The 23,916-nt window shown below is 38.2% G+C and overlaps 1 protein-coding gene across 2 annotated transcripts in view; it reads right to left on the bottom strand.

Moving 5' to 3' along the window:
* Positions 1-6,102: 6,102 nt before the first annotated feature.
* Positions 6,103-23,916, bottom strand: part of LOC306869207 (T-box transcription factor TBX5-A-like) — a 20,274-nt gene continuing 2,460 nt past the window's right edge. Inside the window, exons 1-10 of one of the 2 annotated variants that reach the window (XM_079415870.1) lie at positions 22,519-23,006; positions 21,627-21,804; positions 20,618-20,712; positions 18,746-18,865; positions 17,556-17,703; positions 14,615-14,767; positions 11,274-11,365; positions 9,821-10,056; positions 7,281-8,270; positions 6,103-7,031 (exon numbers count right to left, since the gene is read on the bottom strand). In XM_079415870.1, the coding sequence (XP_079271996.1) occupies positions 7,684-8,270; positions 9,821-10,056; positions 11,274-11,365; positions 14,615-14,767; positions 17,556-17,703; positions 18,746-18,865; positions 20,618-20,712; positions 21,627-21,770 (1,575 nt within the window). In that variant the 5' untranslated portion in view covers positions 21,771-21,804; positions 22,519-23,006 and the 3' untranslated portion in view covers positions 6,103-7,031; positions 7,281-7,683. Of the gene's footprint in view, positions 7,032-7,280; positions 8,271-9,820; positions 10,057-11,273; positions 11,366-14,614; positions 14,768-17,555; positions 17,704-18,745; positions 18,866-20,617; positions 20,713-21,626; positions 21,805-22,518; positions 23,007-23,916 lie in introns of those variants that run through there. The other variant, XM_079415871.1, reaches the window with a different exon arrangement.

Genomic DNA, 23,916 nt, shown 5'->3' with positions numbered 1-23,916 from the left:
GCCCCCGGTTTCACAGACAAGGCTTAAGCTAGTCCCTGACTAAAAATGCATGTTTGAGCTGTCTCAACTGAAAATATCTTGCTCTGACATATCTTAAAATATGTCAGTGTCATTGTTCTGTGTCAGGATGCACACCTCAATGTTTTCTTCTAAGGCATTTTTGTAAAAGTTGCTTAAATCTCTTAATTTACCTAAGGCCTAGTCCTAGTTTAAGCTAAGCCCCGTTTGTGAAACCGGGCCTAGTTGTTTTTAAATGTGCTTTAAAAATTTGACCTCGACCTTTATTGATATAACTTAACCATAGTTTAAATAACAGAAGATTTCCATGCTGCTAAGAGGAATGGTTTGATTTTGACCATTTAGTCATTAGCTTGACACACCGAGGAATAAACAGCAATAAATGAGTCCTGACATACAGTATCAAAAACCTTGGTTTCAATGAGGAGGTTTTGAGTTGTGAAACTTGCAGTAAACTTTTATAGTACAATGACCTCTTATATGTCAAACGATCAAGTAAAATTTGATTTCTCAATTCAAGACCCCTATAACTATGATTAACAAAAGCTGTAGAAGTAGCTAATCTTCATTATTAATGGTAACTGATGGTAGCAAATTATAGCAATAAAGTGTTAACATTAATGTGATAAACATGGTAAAGTATTATGGTGATTTGATTTAAATGCAATCTTTATGAATCATGTCCAGTACTGTTCCTCAAGGCCAAAGTCCTACAGTTTTAGCAACAGCCTTAATTTAACACACTGGAACTGGCAAATCAAAGTTTTCAGGATTACTATTATTAAATTTCTAGACCAGGAGTGTCCGAAACTCCTTTTGGAGGGCCACTGTCCTGCAGAGTTTAGCTACAACTCTAATTAAACACACCTGAACCAAAGTAATCAAGGTTTTTAGACTCAATAGAAGCTTCAAGGCAAGTGTGTTGGAGCAGGTTGGAGCTACGCTCTGAATGATATTGGGCATCCAGGAGCAGGATTGGACACCCCTGGTCTAGACAGTCTGGGATCAGAGTCCCAGAGCACCAGATAAGGTGCATTTCTTCTGGAAGCATATCTGAATGTTTACTGTCACTTAGGTTTCCAGTTGAGACTGCAGCATATGCACAACATCTTTCTAATCCCTCTTTAATTGTTATAGTGGCTGCATTTTGTACATTGGGTTTACTGTTAAGAAATCGTTAGTGCAGACATGACAACTCTCTGATGATCGTTTAGCATAGTATGTGGTGGGCAGATTACATGTTTGACCACGTATGGAGTTTCATGACTAAACTTTATATGATTTGCCAGTGTTCTTTACAATTTGGTAAATGACGGAAATTTTATGGTTGAAGAGAAGGAGGGTCTCCCACCAAAATCTTTTGGGGTCTTCAATGAGTTAATCTTAAAGCAACAACTGAAAAATCTTCCGACACTACTTGACTTCTTCCTAAACTTAAAAAAAAAAAACCTTTGTCTTTCTCTTTATTTATTCCTTCCCTTGCTAGCGTGTACTTATTCGAACAATGCCTGAGACTTGGTATTATGGTATTATGAATCGCTTTATGTATTCCCTAATTGTAAGTTGCTTTGGATAAAAGCGTCTGGAAAATGGCTAAATGTAAATATATCATTTATTACTTTTATTTTCAGTTTCTATTATCTGTAAAGCTGCTTTATGTAACTTAAAACACGCTACGCACAAATGTAAATTGGAAAAAAAAAACCTCCCCGTCTGTCTCAATGTCTGTGATATGGAGACCAGTTGTAGTAGTACCCAGGGATTTCAACTGACAGACCTGAATTGACTGACAACACAGCTGAAGAGCCTCAGGTCCTTCAGTGTAGTAAGACCTTGTCTGAGCCATTGGTAATTAATGAAATGTCAGACTGAACACAGAGTCAAAAGTCATCATACTGCTGTTTAGGAGTCTCAACGTAGGGCATGAAGTGTCATCAATCCAGTGCAACTTCAATAACCTTTGAAGGTTTTTAGCTTGACGGGACACATTTACATGCTGTCATCAAATAATAAGAAAGACAGACCCTGAGACGGCACAAACCCTCTGCATAACACACACCCGCTCTCCACAAGACTCAATATTTTCCATATGGAGGAAAAAATGCAGGTGAAGGAGCTGTGGGTGGACCAGACCAGACCATCCAGCGGGAATCTTAACGTTTCCCACAGTAGGTGGAGGGAATTGGGTGACTTATCAGTCCTAATGATTAGACAGCTGGAAGTTATTTTCCAGTCCTAGTTTCAGATTAGGCTCCCAAACCCCCACTGGACAATCCAGCCTTCCCAAGACAAGGACAGATGGAGATGTTCTGACATGCATTACGATCTGATATGAGTGCATTTTACATCAATGCCATGATTTTACCCTTGGTTATCTCTGGGCCCTTGATTTTAACCATGCCATGGCTGTTCATCAGTCTCACAAGGCTTCATTCAGTGAGAGCATCCAGGATTGAAGTTTTGATCGATGGACTCCGTTGCTTCATTGTGATTGTGGAAGTCGGGATGAAAGCCTGAGCGCAATTAATTCTCATCTTTATCAGGACCTGATGATATTATGTAGCAGTCCTCCTCTATTGTTTGAGATGTCTTTGTAGTAATCGAAAAACGTGGGATCAATTTCATCTGATGAATTATAAAAACATTGGCAGCCAATCAGATTACATGTTAAAGAGCTCAAGCATTTATACAGGCAAACTGAAGCACTTGGAATAATAGAACACTGTTGTTAGTTGGTGTGGATTCTAATATTATTATAATTATCATGTTTGGTGTGAAGGGCCCTGTTTTGGTTTCATGTAGAGCCTCACATGAGACAGCGGTCTGATATCTTTTGGCCTTCGCGCTGTTTCTTACCCTCTCAACACTCCAGTTCCTTTCACTCCAGACCCGGTCTGGGTGCTGAAAGCCTCTGGACTGCAAATCCAGCGTTGAGCACAGATGCTATACGTCAACAGCGTGATGCATGTCTCTGCTGATACACCAGACGTCTTTACATGAACCAGAAAACGTGCTATCTGATGAAGGCTCGACTTCATTTGCTTTCTCTGCTTCACTCACTAGCTATGTTTCCATCCACCTATATTTATGCACATTTTGGGATATCGCATAAAAAAACACTTGATGGAAATGCCAAGATGAGCATAAATTCTAACAATGCGCATAAAAACAACATATGCGCTCAACTAAGGATAAATTTCTTATCCTGTAAGAAAACGTGCATAAGCAATGATGGAAGCACTTTTACCGAGTAAATTAGTTTGTGACGTGACTTTGCGATGGGACAGCGTAATGGACCAACCAACGGACCGATCTCATTGCACAGCATCTGAAATGCTAGTTTTGTCATTCTAAAATAAATGCTTGAGCAAAGTCTCATCAAAGTGCTCCGTTATAATTAACTCCCAGAACTGCGTTCCCAATCAGCAGGCTCTGAAAATAACTAACATGACCGCGTATGAAAGCTCGTAATTTATTGTATACAAAAATTATTATATACAGTGCCTTCTCCTACTGCAGCAAATACTTTTTTCTTTGTGATATTTAGCGCAAGTTCATCAGGAAGTGGTGATTTTGTTCCCTTTAGCTCACTGGATGGAAACGGTGCTTTATTCGCAAATGTTTTATGCAATATTCGTAACTCTGGATGGAAACATAGCTACTGTGACCCAGTTTCCAACTCCTCACTAACCTCACTAACCAAAGATAGAGATACAAAGAAAAAGTGCTCTAACCAAAGAGATACAAAGTCACAAAATGAGCTAAGAATTATCCAAGCACTATGTGTCGTCATCATGGCACTGCGGATCCAACGCTTTCGTCTGGGAGTCAGACTCTCTGTGTTTTAATGACACCGTTTGGCCCAGGCCAACGTTTCAAAGCAGCTGCGCGACTCCTGCAGCAGACCGATTTGCCTCTCGGACCCTTCCTTTTTGAACCAGTCATCCATCACGAGTCAGCCGCATTTCACTACATCTTAATAAAGTAATCCCCCTCTCGTTTTTTCTCCCCTTTGGAATGCTCTTGTTCTTTCAATTTCTCTTGGCTCATTCAGGCTTCTGACAATGATTTGTTTTCTTTTCAGATTCTAGGTTGAGTAGGGCCGTAGTTTATCATTACTCCAACTTCCCTCTATATCTTTTTGTAAATCTTTGGTTTGCTGGCCCCCTTTCCAATCCAGATTATTCATGTGTACATCATCATCGTTACTGTAAGACTCTTCTTTCTTTCTTTCTTTCTTTCTTTTTTCTCCAGTTCCTTTTATTTCTAAATATATACACACACACGTATATGCAAAATAACGCACATGCCAAATTAAACATTTTCAGAATAAGTAACCAGCAGGCAAATATTGCAGACGATTATGCTTAATAAATCGAATAAATCAGTTGAAATATGATTTATTGTGCTGCCCTAAGACTTTCCATATTTAAATCTGTTATTTGTTGTTGATCTTGATATACACAGTCTGTACTGTATAAAGTGCTATGGAAATAAAAGTGACTTGGTTGACCTACACAGAAAAGTCCTACTAACAAAAGGAAGAGCTATTGCTTTTAACTTCTGATGCCTTTCAAAATCAGCCGATTTCTTTGTCAGTCTATCACTAATACATGGGCAGTTTTTCTCCTGTTCTTACTAACTCTTTGCTAGGATTATTAAAGTCTACAAAGGCTCATCACATAATGAATGGCTATAACCCTCACCACTTAAACCCTGACGGCTAGTCCAGTGAACCTGCCTTTGAAAAACATAGCCTGTCTTACAACATTTTTCAGAAAGCTACGGTATAATCCATCTCGAGTCACACATGCATGTTTGGCTGATCGGAAGATGCGTGGGGGGGCACGCTCATAAATCAGCCGTTAAGCAGTAGGGACGAGGCAGGGAGGCTATAGGGTTAATGAATTTCTCCGGCTGTTTGGGGGTTGCTCAGGGTCCCGGCGAGGGATAAGACTGGATGCGTAGGAGCAGGTTGTCCAGAGAGGCCCCATCATTCAGATCAAAGGTGTCTGCAGGGAAGGTCACTGGTTTCAGCCGAAGACCTGTCCTGAGCCAGAGAGATGCAAGCGAATGGAAAACACCAATAAACAGTTGTAAACGCTGAGATTCTGTACGTTCTTCACCTACAGACTTCATATGCGCAATCAGTGTTTGTGCCATTTGTTAACATTAGTATGCATTAGCTAACATGAACTAACAATGAGCAATACATTTTTTAAAGCATTTATTGGTCACTAGCAATATTAGTTAGTAAACATATAACTTAATTTATTCATTGTTAGCTCATGTTAATTAATGCGGTTAACTAATGTTAACTAATAAAACCATATTGCAAGGGGTTACCAATAATCTAGTGACTGATTTGTGTGAAATCAATGTTTTACTTCTAGATTGTGCTAAAGAAAACTTGTGTAGGATTGTGCTTAGAAGTGTTTCGACAGATATGTTTTCTACTTTGAGGAAGCCTAATCCTTGCTTTATAAAATAATAACAAGCGCACATTTGTCTTGCGTGTGTGTCATTTTTCAGATGAACAGTTTTTCATCAACGTTTTCACATTTCCTGGTTCAGCGATCCACTGACTGCCACTAGAGGTCAATGGTTAACTCCATTTTGGCTCAGAATGGACTGTTTTCTCAAGGGTGACATGTTGAAGATTTAGAGAGGCCTCAGCACAGGGGATGTCATTGTTGGTTAAACCCACTTTAATCCAACGGATTTTCTACACAACTGCTAATTTGTCATGACCATCATTAATATCTGATACAAAACAAGACATTCCTCAACCAAACGGATTCCAAAACGATGCACTCAAATAGGCTTCAGCAGTAAAAAGATGGACGTGCTTTAACTCTTTTGATGACACTGTAATGTTTGTTTTCTTATAATTGTTAGGGTTTTTTAATTGTCAGTTATTTAAATGGTCTACTGTCACTTTAGCAATCTTCAGCTCCATCGGGTCTGAGAAGTCATTCCTCAAATCCATCGCCGTTATTCATGGAGGTTAGCATTAATAGGCTAATACAGCATTATAGATTTACGCCACAGTCTGTAGAATTGCATTAAATAATCTCAGACTTCAGGATCTTTTACATTTATTCTGTTCTATGTACATTTTGTTGTATGTACAGCCAAGTAATTCATATTTGTATGTTTTTGACAGTTATTCATAAGCGTTCAAATTTATATACCAGTCTGGTTACATTTTTTCTTTTTTTTCTTTTTTAAGTAAAAAGAAAGTTCGACTACCAAACTCATAGTACTGAAAAAAGTCAACCTAGCAATGGCCTTTAAGAAAGGGAACAAGGTTTATAATACAAGAAAAATAAATACTATTAACAGGAAAATCTGCTCACTACAAGTGTCCAAAAATAAAGATCTCCATACCAAAGTTTGTTACATTATTGTATCTCAGATGTTGTAGAGTAACTCTAAAGCATGTTTGAGTTCTAAACTCTGTGAATAGTGCTCTGAGAATCTCTTCAATGTATGAAGACGTTACTCTTGTGTGTACTAAAACAGACTCAGTATGTCCATGATAACTAGCTTATAAGTAGTATTAAACTATCAATGTTGTACTTTAAGTTTGTCTTGTGTGCTGCGCCACAATTTCCATTTTGTAAAGTGTTCATTTATCTAATTACTTTTTACTGACTTTTTGTATCATGGACTTTTGCTGATAGTTCAGAAACAAATGATTTGTGAAAATGTGATTTAAGTGGAAGAAAACTTGTAATACCTCCCTGAACAAAATCTGCACCACCAAAATGTGTTAGACTTCAACTAAAATCAGCACTCAAACAGATCTGCTGTGATTAGAGACACGTTGTGCTCACGGACCAGATTCCCATTAGTCTACAGGTTAACAGAAACCATCAAGCATAAGATCCCACAGACTTGTTCTGTAACATACTGCCAAAGTACAATATCAAAAACAACTCAAATAATCAAATGAAAAAATTAGCGCTGCAAAACGATTAATCGCATTGAAAATAAAAGTCTGTTACATACTATGTGTGTGTACTGTGTATATTTAGTATGTATATATAAATACACACACACAGACATATATATATATATATATATATATATATATATATATATATATACACATATAATTTTATATTTGTATGTATATATACTTGTATATAATTTATATTATATATAAATATTTTATATATAAATCTAACATATTTTTCCTTGATATATACAGGTATGTGTGTTTTTATATGTACATAATAAATATACACAGTACACACACATATAGTATGTAAACAGACTTTTATTTTGAATTTTTTCTAATTATTTTCGAATTATTATTTTATCGCGAATTTTTCGCGATTAATCATTTTGCTGCCCTATTAAAATATATATACTGGATTAAAATAAAACTGAATTGGTAAAATGGTAGGCATCCTTGTGCATGTGTCCTTGCATGGAAGGGGAAAGGTTCTTAGTCCCTGATATACAGTCAGCGTCATGCAAATATATGTCTCATGTTACTGTCCTGCTCAAACACTGAGACATTCATTGCTGCCTCAGCCAGTTGAACCAGCCTTGAACAGTTTATGACACAAGTCGCCTACGCTCACAAGTTATAAATACGCAGGAAAGCGCCTCTCCTCCATGTTGGGGCCTCATACGCTGCTCGAAAGAATCCAGTTAGCTGCCCTCATTCCAGTCAGGCATAATGCTTACACTGTGCACAGCGTGGTATTGGTGCGGAGACAGGGTGCGAGGAATACTGTGAGTGTACAAGAACTCGTTGCCTTGTAGGCCAGCGGTCGGCGACTGGATTCCCGCACTTGGACTGCATTGACGGCCCAACGACTGATGGGGCATGGACCCCTGGTACATGGCATGGGTGTCGCCCAGCTGCGGTGAGGCATGACCCGTGACGCCACTCAATCTGGACACGAGGGGTCCTGAGGTGAAGTGAGCTGAGAAGTGCTGGTAGGGCAGTTGCTCCATCTGCTGCATGGTGGTCACCGAGCAGCCGGCGTAAGGTGAGACCCCCGCCCAGGTGTTGCAGCTGATGTCTTCCAGGCTGGGCACAGGCTCGGTGGACTGCAATGAACTGGCGTACATGCACGCCTGCCGCTGACCAGACTCCGCCCTGTAGGGGGCACCGCTGAGACCCAGAGACTGAGAGTAGCTCACGGGCGGATAGTAGTGATCGTCCTCGCTGGATGAGCTTTCCACGTAGGTCTTCTTGTACGAGTGCTCTCCTGCGTGACAGTCGTCCTCAACTGCACATGGACAAAATGGGATGGAAATTAGGGTTGTGCCGATAGGTGATAGTATCATTTATCGACGATAGTCAGAGATATCGCCTGTGGCTGATGTCACTGACGATAGCGAGACGATTATTATTATTATTATTATTATTATTATCATCATCATCATCAGGCTAGAAATACTACCTAATTAATATTAGGACTTATTTGTTCCATTATATTTATTTTTCAGCGTTTTTACAGCGTTGTGCGTTATAACCAATCACACATGATTATGTTGAGCTTATGAATGCAATGGCCAATCAGAGGCATTCAGATGAGTCATCGCTCAAACAGTGGAGTTTTGTTGTTCATTGCACGCTCGCCAACTGAAGTCTGTCTTACAAATTCTCTCATCATTAACAATAAAGTGCAGATGTAAGTATAAAAGATTTATTCATCATTCATCAGTGTAGATAGCTTCACTGATTATAACAGGAGTGTTTTTAAACTGCATAAACTCGCGCTATAATATTGTGTATCGGCGATCTCACAGGCTGACGATATAACAATTGAGCTATCAACCAACACTAATGGAAATTAATTCAGCAGTGGCTTCCCAACCATATTCCAGGAGCCCCAGCATTTTACACGTTGCAAGTCTCCTTTTGAGACACTCATTTCAGGAGTCTCTACGGATGAGCTGATGGCCTGTTTGATTAAAGAGATAGTTCACCCAAAAATGAAAATTCTGTCATTAATTACTCACCCTTATGTCGTTCCAAACCCGTAAGACCTTCGTTCTTCTTTGGAACATGAATTAAGATATAGTTGATGAAATCCGAGAGCTCTCTGACCCTGCATAGACAGCAATGCAACTGAAATGTTCAGAGACCAAGAAATGTAGTAAGGATATCGGTAAAACAGTCCATGTGACATTAGTGGTTCAACCGTAATTTTACGAAGCTACGAGAATACTTTATGTGCGCAAAGAAAACCAAAATAACGACTTTATTCAACAATTCTTGTCACCATAGGCGCCATTATCAAGAGTACCATGACGCATGCACATTGCTTTCCTCTGCAACGTTCTACGTCAGCAGCATCATGCGCACGTTGTGTACGTGCAAAGGTACTCCCGATAATGATGGAAGACATGATTTGGAGGAGAAGAATTGTTGAATAAAGTCATTATTTTAGTTTTCTTTGCGCACAAAAAGTATTCTCATAGCTTCATAAAATTGCAGTTGAGCCACTGATATCACATGGACTGTTTTACCGATATCCTTACTACGTTTCTAGGTCTGGGAATATTTCAGTTGCATTGTTGTCTATGGAGCCTCAGAAAGCTCTCGGATTTCATCAAAAATATCTTAATTTGTGTTCTGAAGATATACAAAGGTCTTACGGGTTTGGAACGACATGAGGGTGAGTAATTAGACAGAATTTTCATTTTTGGGTGCACTCTCCCTTTAAGGAGGCATGCAGGCTCCAGGAACATGGTTGGGAAGCACTGATCTTGAAATATCACAACCCTAAAACACTAAAAGCTAAAATTTCAAGAAGTGACCAGATGGACCCACCTTTCCTTTTGACGCAGTGATAGTCTTGGCTGTGTTCGTGGGGCAGAGGATAAGAGCTCGACTGAGGCAACAGATCCTGCGACGTGCTCGTGACCCCGTTCTCACAGGCGTACTGAGAGCTCAAGGTCTGTCTGCTGGGAGTAGACAGGCCTTGGACGTCACCGGCGAACGGACTCTGGCTGGTGCCGACCCTCTGACGTACAGTACTGCGAGGGACCACCGGATACTCCTTGGTGCTTTGGGAAACAGAAAGGACTTTGTAAGCCATTTCATGGCATGCATTTCCATGTTGTCTTTCAGTCAGGGATCTTGAAACCGTTCCATTGGTAACTAACCACATCCACCATGGACGCGCAGCACTGCGTTAGAATAATCTCTTCGCCATCTGTCTGCAACGGGAGCTTTTCCATGCCAATTAATCAGCGAAAGTTGTAAGAGGCACTTTGCATTAATTCCTACGCTATTTCTTTTGAACCACTGACCTGGTTTTCCATTGGTCCGAATTTAACTAAGACCAGACCTGCTTTGTCTCAGTGTTTGACAGTGGAGGACAGATAGGATATCAGGACCTTTGACTTCTACACAGCGCCACGGAGGAGTTTCTTTTTTCCTCTGCATTTTTATGATGCATTACTCTTTGCTTTATAACGAGTAGTGGCTTTCTTGCTTGTATGCCACCGGACGAAAGCATCTGCTGAATGCATAAAGTCATGTTAATAGCAGTGCTGTGTAACGGATTCAGTAGGAGAATCGTGCAAGCTTTAGTTGGGTCTTAAAGTCTTCAGGTCATTATCTGGAAACTCAATAGAAGGCTCTCATGGGAGACATTAGTCAGTTCTTTCTTTGCTTGTTTGAAAGCAACAACAGACAAAGTTAACTACGGCATGGAAAGAGCATTGCCATTTTTTCCTAGTGTATAGTGAAGTCTGCCATTTTGGAGTGGACAACGCCTATGTTGGCTGCCGTGGGCCCTCCGACCAGATTTTCTGCTTTGAAAATGTGTTTTTCCACACTCTATACATCAGTCATCTGGAGAAAATAAGAACACGAGCCATGTGGTCTTTGCTTCCACTGGACCAACTATATCACAACTGCAGACAACTGTTCTGGATCTACACAGAGCGGAAAGAGAGAGATTGCCATGGTCGATGGTTTTCAAGAGGAACACTCGCATAAGAAGTGTCCCCTCAGTCAAGAGCGTCGCTGGCTTGTATCTGTGCTGTGCATGGATCAATATTGCCCAGTTTAGTTTAGTTTTAATCTGACTGGCTTCTGAAGATGCTGGTCAAGTCTCCTGTCAGTGTGAGCACATTTAGAGGTGCTATCTGTAAGACACCTATATAAAGAGGGAGCTCCTAACCTGAGCTGATGGCTGCTGTTTGTTGATTGCTGTAATTAACTCCACACAAGCACTCGCTCATGTAAACATCACTCTTCGCAGATTTAGACTCACCTCTGCATTCTTGACATGCGATGCAGCTCCATATCGTCACTTCCACGAAAGCCCTTTGCGAAGGGATTGTTCTCGATCTTCAGTTGGGTGATCTGTAAAACAGCCAACACAACAGTGTTACCTTGCATGTACACGCTGTTTAAATACTGCTGTAGTCTCTTTTTTTCATTTGAAACAAACAATGAGATTCTCAACCAGATTTGAACTCCAGACATCTTGTTATTAATAGCATGAGAGCATGCTGTGATGTCTTGAAGCTCACAAGACATTGTTTCAGTTCTACTCCTAAACGATGCATCTTGGCAGAGTAATATAACATTCAAAAGGTGATTTATAGATGATTGGCTTTTAACTCCTTTTTGCTGTTTGCAGTAATGCATTCATGAATGTGCACTGAGCACTGCATTGACCGACTGATTGTGTTGTATGTTTCTGTTAATGAGGGAACCCACTGTAACAATCACTTCAGTCCCTTCAGTCTTGTCTTTGAAACCATATCTACTAGCATGTTTTATTGCACAGTGTCTGTAAAGCAGCATAATGACTTTGGGTGTAAATTAACGAATTATCCTATAGTGGTTTTCTGTGCTTGGTCAGCAGATGATGAAAAGATACCCAAGCTGTGGTTTGTTTGATGCTGCACTAATGTAGAAAAACATCTGTCAGTTTGAATAAAGATTGGTGTAGATTTTTGTCTTTACATAAACCTGAACAAAGTTTCTAATAATTCTACACAAGAAGCACAGAAAGCATATGTTAATATTGCCATAGTGAGATCTAATTTAAATATCAGAGGTCAACATCAAATATTTTGCCTTTTGTAAATAGCCTTTATGCATTTAAAAATACATTATTTTTTGCCTTAATCATAACTTCTTTAGTTATTTATAATTCTTATCATATTTTTTATCCCATTGATTGTTAAGGGGGTAAAATTATTATTATTTATTATATCTGATTTAATAGCTTACAAAATCTCTGAATCTGTTCAAATGTGTGAAAGACATTTCAAACGGATGTTTTTATAAAAGAAAAAAAAGGTCTTGAAAATGAAACAAAAAGCAGAAAAAAAAAATAATTTTCAAACTTTTGTATCTAAGGTTAATCCCAAGTGCCACTGCCAAATTTCCAAAAGTGATTTGGCAAGATGCTAGTATCTGTACTGATAGACAGTAACGAGTTTAGTGAGTTTAGGGATAGAGCTTTAATGAGACTCGCTGTCTCTGCGAGGGGTTATTTCTGGCTGTTGTGGTGTGTTTTCTAACAGGACCTGATCTTTGACACTACTTTGGCTCTCACTTGAGATGAGACCTTGTAAAAATGGACATGGTGTTGGGACGCACCTCTGAGCTCTCATAAACGCACTGTGCGCTCGGCAGACTTCACGAAACGGAGTAGTTTTGATGTCCTTATTATTTACCTTTTTACCGTGAAAGTGCAAACTGAAATTTTTCAAAATATGTCAGTTTCGTATTTTCGAAGGTCCATAACTCCAGAGTCTTGGCGGCGCTTCGGTAGATTTTTGAGATTTCAAGCTTCTTTTAACTCACTGCAGCTACCTTTTCGTCTTTATATTTATTCAGTTTATATCTCTTAGTTTGGTATGTATATTCATTTATATATATACACACATATATATATATACACATATACACACAATTTACGAGAGCATATGGTGCTCTACCTCATACATATATATGAGTTTGAAAACCATATACCTTTTTAACTAGTAGCCTAAGATGTTGCTGGCGGTGGGATAAAGGTAAACCTACACAAGATTATTCCCGTTTGCTGGTTTGTTTAGCTGCAAGCGTAAGGTCCAAAAGGTTATTCAAAATCAATTATTTTTAATGACATGCAGGTGCTCATGCTTTTACCCTGTTTAGTTGCGTAAATTGCTTTCTTGAAATTTTTGTAAAGACGTAGACTTAACCTTTTTTATTATTTTTTTTGGTTATAATTAAAAGTCAGAAGTGGTGAAAATGTACAAAAACAAAAAACAAAAATTAATTAATTAAAATTAATAGATATCATCATGTCCGTTCATTAAAACTAACATTTTTGTTTTTGTGTTTAAAGCAAGGATGAAAAAACCACAAAGAAAGACTGTAGGCTACTTAAGCTCGGCGATGTCTTTAAAACGCATCGATAGGCCTAAGAGCTGCAAATAAACACATCTTTCACCGACTCGGTATTTCACTCCAATTGCAATCAATCAATGAATAAATACAAGTAGAAAAAGAGGTTTGCATTAAAGTCTGCTAAATGCATGCAGTTAGATGTTGTTTTTCTCACATCAGTGAAATCATTTATTAGGCTACTCAAATCTGTTGTCCAGATGAGTACTGTCCATCTTTATCATATTCTTATTTGCAAATAGGATCTTACGATTAAATGTCGGCTGCTCACATTCAACTTCTGGACTCTGACTACAGCGCAAGACGAGTTTTTAACTGTATAATGTTACATTAACAACTGCCCACACAAATATCAACTAGTGTGACAAAAACAGACATGCATCTGACAGTCTTTTATTAACAAATAATGTAGTTATTTAATTAAGGACTCACTGTACATAATGTTTATGCAGTTATTTATCTCTGTATTTAGTTATTTTTTCACTGCCATATCATATTCAGCCGTGCTTGGCGACCTAATGATGTCGATATGATCACGGCTGGGACTGGACTAATAACCAATAATAGAATTTTGAATGCATGAATGGAAATATTATTAGAAACTTAACAGCTGACCAGATAAATCATGATTAGTGCAACATTTATTTTTCATAGTGCTTAGTAGCCAAATAAACATTTCGGACGTCGTTTATTCTTATTCTTTTGTTTGTTAGTAAAATATGTAATGAAATGGTTCACGCGGATCTGGATGTGTAAAATATAAAAGCAAGACAAGCTTTGCTTTCAAGAAAATCACTTAACCTACTTATGATCGGACCCCTTTTAGGGAATTCAGGAAAAGTAAAGTAAATCAATAGATATATAATTGCTTTACATAAATGAATATTATAAATTCGTGTCAAAATAATTACCAGTTACAATTAGCAACAATATTTTTGATCGCTGCACAAATCTATTTTTTTCGGCAAATCTGTCAAATCAAGCTGTTATCGTGGGTTTTAAGAGTAATTGGATTGGAATCATTCAGACCAGGAATCATAAGTTAAGACGAATTTGTGACACTTTCTTGAAGCAGACAATTCTATGCTAATTCTATAATTTCGTAGATTCACAAAATCTATTTCCACGCCATATTTATAATGTTAAAAATGCTCTCAACATGATAAGCTCAAATGGTCGTCTCTTGCTCCCGTAGCTGCTTACCTTATGGTTCTGGTAAGACGTGACTGCAATGAACGCCGTTTCCGGGAACACGTGAGTGCAGAAAGCGGTGTTTTTGGATCCAAATCCGTTATTTTCATCTGCTTTTACGATGTGAATCCTGGGCTGATATTTATGCATGGAATTCAGGATAATCTGGAGAGAAAATAGAGCGCAAACATGACCGACCATGTAAAGCAAACACCTCGTGTTCACGTGCATATTATTTAAATGATATTTTTGGTTATATATAATATAAGGAAAGACATTTTACATAAAATGATGCTACCATGCTTGATTAATGTGATTGCCAAGGAACATCGCTAATAACTGTATTTAAACGTTTTTCTTCTTGCTATCAGCTGCATTATTAAACACCATTTTTCTTCAATAATATCCACTCCTCCAAGCCGTTTTGAGATCAATAATCAGCGCTACTGCGGTCTGTCTGTTCACACTTAAACTCAGAGCCTAATTGGACTTCTCACCCAGCAATGCCCCATTTTCCCGTTTTGCATGTTTCAGTAGACGCAACACTGTCCATCTCTAAAGCCTCCTGCCCAGTGCTATATGCTGTTCACAGAGACCTTACATAACAGTCCGAGCAGAGCTGCATCTGTCTACCAAACAGAAGATTTACACTAGTGCTGAAAAAGGTCCATATGTAGCTGTTTTGCAGTGTGCACTTGTCTTATGTATGGATTTGAAGAATATTACTAAAAAGACTTTTGTTCAGGTTCTTGTCGGCTCTGTGGGTTGTTCCTGTCCTCTGTGTGTGTATAATGTAAGCTTCTCTAAGTGGATTTTGTCTAAACTTTGCATTCTGGATGAGCATGCCAAGTGTACACACACACACACGCATTCCTATTTTCCATTTTCATGTGTTTTCCCCTCACATGCATTTTCCAAACAACTGCAGCGTTTCTCCTTTGATCAGGGACATCGGTCCACTCCCTCCGAGCGGCTCTTGGCTCAACACAGCCCTGAGACTTGGAAAGCAGGGCTTGCTGTAAACTTTAAACATCGCTCTCAGCGGAGAATATAGCTTTTGCTCAGGATGAACAAGATGATTTATTGTTAAAGGTTAAAAGCAAAACGCATTGCTTTAATATCTGTGATGTCGAAATAAAATAATAATTCACAGTTCTGTGAAGCATCTGGCATAACCCCGCACACTGTATATAGGCCTTCCTGGATTAAACAAGGATTGCAACCGCACAGCTTTGGCGAAAAGCAGAGTGTGACATATAAGAATATTTGGAGAACTGTATGGACATGAGAAGAGTTTTTTGTGGGACCACCCACTGGGAGTGCAGCATTTCTCTGTTCTGGGTGCCCTGTTGCCCCATTTCTCCATTTGCCCCCATGCTGGATGATAGTTTTTAATGATAGTGAGCGATCACTGAGGGCCATGAATGTTGGCCCACTCTTTCATGTTGCCGACATCACAGGGACTGCGAAACCCTGCAGATTAACAGCCTTTGTATACCTCTGTCCATCACTCATCACAATCTGTCATTAAATATAAACAGTTTGAAGCACAGTTATCCAAACTCCACCATTTTGACTCAGATATTTCTGTGAGAGGCAAAGAATGTGTATGCCTATTGAACGCTTAATGAATGGTACAATAATGATCAAAGCCAAAGCTTTAGTTTGCTGCCATCTAAAAACATCTTCAACTTGGAAAATTCAAACCGTGTTCTACTGCTCACAACTTAACTATTGCTTTTACTGTGTGCATGCTCGGTAAGTTATCCACGAGTTTCTCTCAGACATCTTTATCTCATCACCGGAGTCTAATTAAGACAGAGTTCAGAACTATTGGCTGCTTTTATACATTTGCTAACAGGTTCCAGCTTATTGCATGTCCAGCCCTGTTTCTGAGACTAGTAATTATAAATAGTTCTGAAATTATTTCAACCACCTGGAACAACAAACCGATAGATTGTTATGTTGGTCGAGAAGCCGTACTTCATTTATAAATCCCAGAGTGCTCTTTCAGCACAAAAGGGGGCATGCCAAGAACCACTGCAACCAATCAAAAATGCATTCTGGACAAAAATTTACAACTCGGCTCACATTCCAGCCGGGCTCTGATTTCATTCTACCAGCTGAGGTTTGGCAAGAAAACAAGCCTGATCGACTTCAACCTTGTGATCAGAACTAAACAGCAAACTGCTTGCATTCAAAGATGAGACATCTAAACACCATCTGTTCAGAAACCAACTCAATGCTCGTTTTCTAGTCTCACACCGAAGGTGATCTGGCTTGTCCAGAAATCAGAGAAATGTTGAACCTCGTGCTCGATTGAAACTGAGAGACATTTGAATTGAGGCTCGGGCTGCTTTTTCTTAATAGCAAAAACCTCATGAGTTGACTGTGCATTAGTGCATAAGTGGATGCTACGCATATTAAAACCATATAAAAATGAAATTTCTTTAAACCCACATCAGTTTACAGAGAGTACAATTATAATCTGAATTTAGTGTTCCACATCTGAGGCTGGTGCTGCTCACGATTATCATTACCGGATTTAAGATGTGTTTTGGTTATTACATGTTCTGGTGTTTGTCAGCAGCATCTCTTCAGGGGTGGATTTCCTGATCTAGAGCCTCGATACAACACTACCTGATCAGATCTGCATGTGTGACAACCCTTTCAAATCTTTCAAACTGCTACAATACATGTGATGATTTTGTCAGTAATATATTTGTTTATTCAGTCAAAAAGTTTCAAAGCAAATACACACTGTAAAAAAAATTATTTGTTACCTGGCTGCATTAAAATTGTAAGTTTAGTCAACACAAATAAGTTTAATCAACGTGAAATGTTAAGTTGTACTAAGTGACATTTGTGTTGACTAAACTTACAATTTTAAGGCAGGGTAACAAATTATTTTAAGTTGAAACCACTTTTATTTTTTACAGTGGATTTCACTCACATGTCCGAAGGGATCAAGGTGGTTGTTGGTTAATTTCAACTTCTGGAAAGACACCAGTTGCCGCATCCAATGTGCTCCGGTGGCTGGAGAATCTGGATGAACGTACAGCCTTCCCGGCATCGCAGGTTCTGCCTTCCCCGTCACAGACCTGAGCCCCAGTGCAAAATACAGCATTTTAAAGACAACTCCGTCGTTATTTAAACACACATTTACTTCATTTTAAATGCACATTGATTTCCCTCAACACTGTAGTCTTTTATACTTGAAATATTTTGTATTACGTTTAAATTACTTAAGTTATATTTCCTGTGATCACTGATATTGTTGCACTCTGCTGTATTGACCAGAAAAGTCACTCTCAGGTTTAAGATTCTGTTTATTTTTCCATGCATGAATTATTACAAGGATAATTTCATTAAAACTCAAAGATAATGTTTTATTCCCTCAACATGTTTCTTTTATTGCAATCGAAATGTGATCCAGCCTGCTACCTCCCATTTATCATGCATCAATGCCTTGTGCATTGTACATAATGTCTTTCAAAGACCAGTTTATTTGGTTAATGGCTAAGATGATGGTTGATCAAGAGGGCCATTAGTTCCAGAGCTTGCACTGAACGGGTAATTATCAGGGATATTGGCTTGTGGACATCCTCCCTCAATAACCTCAACAATTTAAAACCACTGACCCTGAAAAAGGAGTATAAACCCAATTCACAGTGTTTTCTGTGCAGCAGATGGAGCTGTATGTAAAGCAATGCGAAGGATATATTTTCTCATCTTTTAACGTATACATTAAGTTGAAATTGTTTAAACAATGTATACTATAAACTAATTTGTGACTATTAAGGAATATTTTAATGATCACACTGCCTTCATTACACAGTCTGTGTTCCTCAGCACTAAAACTAAATAATGACAATGAATAAGTCTAATTTAAATATGAATATGTGTGGCCCCAGCTTTATAATTTGCTAGGTCTTGTAAGGAATATTTGAGAAAGTTGTCTTTATATTGATATTGATAATATTGATAACTTAAAACGTTTGCTTTAAACGACTTTGAAAGTTTTCCAAAAGCCACGTACTTCAGTGAGAATAAAAATGAATTTCAGAAATATAATTACCCAAATAAATAATAACCTGCATCCGTAACTTTAACTCTTAATAAAACCATTGATGACTCACGGACCATTTGTTATCGGCGAATTTATAGCGGTGGTCGTCCGCTGGCACGACATCCATCAGCAGAATGTATTTGGTTTTTGGGTTCAACCCGGTGACCTTCACTTTGAAGCTTGGGAACATCCGCCTGTGGATAAAAATGGGAAAATATTACAGCATGATTAACTATAATAATAACAATAAGTATTTTTTTTCAACTGATGTGTAGAAAATGTTTATTTCAAACCTATATAGCCTAAATCAATATCGCTTTAAACGGCATATAATATTTATTATGACGTGCTCAAAAATATTTGACACCACATCGAGTTGAATACGATTACATGAATGCTAAAAATGCCAATTCAGATTCATTGTACCTTACATAGGCACATAATATAACCCAAACAGAAACAATTGTATATTGAGTGAATAAAACTGTGGAAGTGTGCATAAATGTGAGTAGACGATGCAAGTGATTTTGGATTCACCGGGTCATAAGCAGTGTTTCATATTTGAATGTGTTCACTTTAAGAAATGCACGTATTTAAATGCACAAATAAAACAGAGCAGTGGCCCGTTTAAGGTTGTGGCGATTTTGTCAAGAGTTAAATGACAAAAACTGCAAGACAATTTGCTATAATGCATACAGACTCAATGAGACATTTATAACGTTAAATATTAACTTAATTTCCAGCGACGATCTCATATTTATCATAACGTTAAGCAACAGCAAAGTCGCAGTAAAGAATTCATGCACACAGATTTCTTTGTTTTCTTTTTTACTCTGCATCTGATTTCTGAGAGTCCCTCTGCTGTTTTTAAAGAAGCACAAATTACTGAAATACTAACTTCATTGTGCAATATGTATTTTAGAAAACTTCTCTGCTAATAAAGCAGAATAACTGCCGGAGCTCTGGCCTAAACCACCACAGTATTGTTTTAAAACAATTAGTAACCTTAAAACAGATGAACACACACCGCTCACTCTGCATTTCAATGCTTTCTATGCGATGATACTATTTTAAACAAGTGCTCTAGAAGTTCTAAAGTGAGATCTAAGTTCGGTGTATATCCGTAACAATATCGGACAAATCTGCATCAACAATCCAAATTATGCATATTTTTAGCCCTATAATAATTCGCATAAAAACTAGATCATGCAGCCAAACCAATGCTTGTTGATTTACTGGAATTGGCCTATGCTCACACTGCCAAATCAAACTCAAACACATTATTCATCAAAATAAATAATACAAAATATAAATAATAGCCTACGTATATAATCAGAATGAATCCGAATCAGAATGAGCTTTATTGGGTATGTTTACACATGCAAGGAATTAGTTGTAGTGACAGAAGCTCCACAGTTTAACAGAAACACAGCAACAGGACAGGACACAGATAATCAAAGAATAATATACAAATATCTAAATAGGCAATGTACAAAACAGCAAAAACACAATATATAATATAAACAATGTGTGTACAGGTCAAGTATGTGCAAATTAGAAATGAGAAAATTTAGAAAATAGCCTACGTATATAATAAATAATACAAAGATAAAAAGGTGAAATGCATCTAGATGAATCACTAAGAAATCACAAATACAGTTGTGTAGAAACCTATTGTCAATCTATAGCCCCAAGCAAACCACAGTTAAAGATCACAATGGAGAAATTATAAGACAATCGAACTTTTTACGTTGCAGTGGGGAGAATATATAATTTAATAGGCTCATATATAATGAATAGTGTACAATTAGTATTATATTATACATTTATAATAATAGGCTAATCGGTACTATATTTTGATTACAATACAAAATAATTTTGCATTTTTATTTTTATATCGGTTATCCGAAAACTACAGATGCATTTTCAGAACATGTGTGTCTTACCTCCCGGCTTTGGTGATGATCATTTCAGTTCCCACTTCATGAAACTTTGCCCACAACTCTCGCTCGTGCAAGTAAACTTTTATCCCTTCCATTCCCTTTTAAAAAGACAGATGCAGATGTTGAGAATAAACCTAACGAATGCAGAAGCACTGCAGCTTTTCAAAAGTTAATAACGGCGGTGCCGCGACTCAAAATCACATCTAAATGCATATGAGGAGAGAAAAAATGCTGTTCAGCTTTAACAATAAGTTATAGCTATAAATCATGCTGGCCTAGAGTATCACTGCAAACGCAGAATTATTATTAATTTTAATAAACTGCAAGATTAAGTTTTAATCTTTAAGAATTATGCTACACACACGCATGTCAATCGCACTTCATTGGATTGATTTCCGTTAGAACGAATAATTGTCGAATTATTATGGAATGACGAAGAGAAGAGATAACAATTTTTCAGAAATACGTGAACTAGCTGCTATCCACTTTCCCCACATGTTTCCTAAGTTCATCTACTGCATTAGGCTTACTTGTAGTTACAAAAAGCTGTTGTTACATATTGGTATTTCTGCATCTCATTCCGTCAATCCACGTTTGAATCATCTCCGATAGCACTCGTGTAGCCTCTGTAAGTTTCTGTAAGCTTTGCTTGTGTGGCCCTCTGAACATCATCAGTAAGTGATGAAAGTACCGCGCAGCTTTATTCATTTTCTTATATGTCAGAGGTTGATGAAGACTGGCGCATCTCCAAATGGAGGCATTCCATAGACTTCTATTTATATATATATATATATATATAGGCCTACAGCTATAGGCATAAATACTATAATACACCCAACTGAAACATTTCTGCGTTTTTACAGTTAAAAAAAATTACTATATTTTAGGTTTTGTAAGATTTGGCTCATTTCTAGGAGCAAATTGGTAACTAAAATTTTTGGTTAAGTAGTTACACACACACACACACACACACACACACACACAGCAGAATAGTTAGGACAGTAGTTGTTACCTGTTGAATGTAGGTTGTCTGTGATGACGGGGATTTGCTAGCGGCTCCAGGCTGCTTGTCTGATTTATCATGGTTTTGTAAATCTTTTGATTCGGTGTCACTGGGAGAGTTTTGGAGCTGAAAGCTGTCTTCAGTGTCCGCCATGTCAGAAGGGCCTGTGAACTACTGCGACCGAGGCCTATACAGAAGAAGAAAACCAATCACTTTTTTCTTTTAAACAAGCATCTCTGTTGTTCAGTTTCCTTCAGAATCTTGCACCACTTTAATAAATTCAAATAAATAAATTATTATCCTAACGCTAACCTTTTATGATAACTTTAAACAACAAACGAAATAAACTTCGAAAAATCGCACAATATTAATTAAAATCTCTACAAAAATATCCGATGATTTCGAATCATTCTTCACTAAAACACTTGGATATGGTCTCGCAGAAACTGTGAGGTGCAGTATTTCAGTTTTTGAAAATGTCTGCTCATAAATGATCCAGGTCAAGGCAAGTTTCTTTGCAGACAAACACATGCATTACATATACACATTAATAATGCATGATATGCATAAACATACAGCTATTTAAATTCTTATTCTTTTCCTTCAGGTGTTTATTCAAATCTGGTAAGGAGTTATATTCCAAGTGTGGGATAAAATCATCGCACGGGCTCCTCTTATAACTTTCTTTGGATGTCAGAAGAACTCGTAATGCAAGCTCAACTGTTTGATAAAAATATTCTATATAACTACAACAGAGCAGTCGATGTCTCACAGATATCGCAGTTATAGTTCACACATCTGTATGCTGATGGTTTATGCTGTAGAGAATCAAAAGCGTGTCTGTAACGATGGCCTATAGTGCAAGAACTCGAAATCAATCATCAGACTCGAAGAAACTGACCTTAAATTCCGATGCAAGAGAGAGTTGCACGAATCCCTGAAACGGTACAAAGCGCTCGTATCAGTTCCAAACACTGTCTGCTCGATAGCGATCTTCCTTTGAATCTCACATATATTCCAAGCGTGCAGCTCACGAGATTCTGCTCTGTGGACCCATGGAGTTCCTCTATGTCCTCGCTGAGGCAAGAGTCTTCATCCAGCAAGCGTCCATGTGAGTATATCGATTAAAAATGCGACTCTTTCTTCATGTGGTAGTGTCGGATGTGCACTAATTGCAGTTCAGAGCCCGGCAGCCCTTATTCTTCTCTTTACTAGCTGCTTCTGTCTAGTATTCCTTGAGAAAAGAAGCACGGTCACCTCCTCCCTCGCTCTTTCTTTATCCGTCCCTCTCTCTGTCTGTTTCTCTAATGGTCAAACCCCATGAGTTACGCTGGAAAACGGAAGCGCTGAGACGAACCACGTAGGTAGTCTATGGGTCGGCTGCTATGTGGACACAATATCGGTCCACCCACTGTATAACTGCCCCCCACATCACCCCACCCTTCAGAAGCTCTGTATTCTTGAATGAGGAGGCATTTTAAACGCATAAAGCCTCCAACACGCGCGCATCTCGTCTCGTTGTACCATACACAACTGATGCGCTCCATGCATTGTATTGTAAGTCTACATCTATATACATCTTTGTGTGGCTTGAACTGCCGCGGCCTGCAGACCAGATTCACAAACTAGAGTCGCTGCCAGCTGCGTCCAAACAGCGTCAACGCGTTCATTCAATATTTTACACATGCAGGTTTCTTTGACAGACTTGTATATTGCTGGGTTGGTGTTGGATTAGGCTGTTTCTTCAAAATGTGTTGGATTTTAGCGCAGAAGGCACATGCATCTGCCAATGCACCTGAAGATGACCATTGTCTTTCCAGGAGGTTAGCTATAGGGAACACGTGTGGTTACAATTTATTTTGAGGTGTCCTTGTTACAGTGTAGTTATAAATTTCAGTACTATGTAATATAAATCAACTACATGTTCTTACTATATGGTTAAGGTTAAGGTTTAAATTTAGGGTTACTTGCATGTAATTATGCATAATTTATGGTAACACTTTATTTCGATAGTCCACTTTAGACATTCTACTAAATATAAGTAACTTTGCAACTACATGTGAACTGTATGCCAACTAATATCGAAACAAAGTGTTACCTAATTTATTATAATACATGTAATGTGTAAAAACGACACCTTAGAATAAAGATTTACCAAAAGTTTGTCCACAAAAGAAATGTTCATATTACTAAAGTGATACTAGCCATTTCGGTTTCAAACCAAATCCACAAAGGCTATAGATCTCCTAATAAAATAAAACTTGTCCTCCTCAGGCCACTAGACAAAGGGTCCTCCTCA

Source organism: Barbus barbus, assembly GCF_936440315.1.
Source record: "Barbus barbus genome assembly, chromosome: 5".
Classification (NCBI taxonomy): domain Eukaryota; kingdom Metazoa; phylum Chordata; class Actinopteri; order Cypriniformes; family Cyprinidae; genus Barbus; species Barbus barbus.
This window is presented reverse-complemented; position numbering and strand designations above follow the sequence as displayed.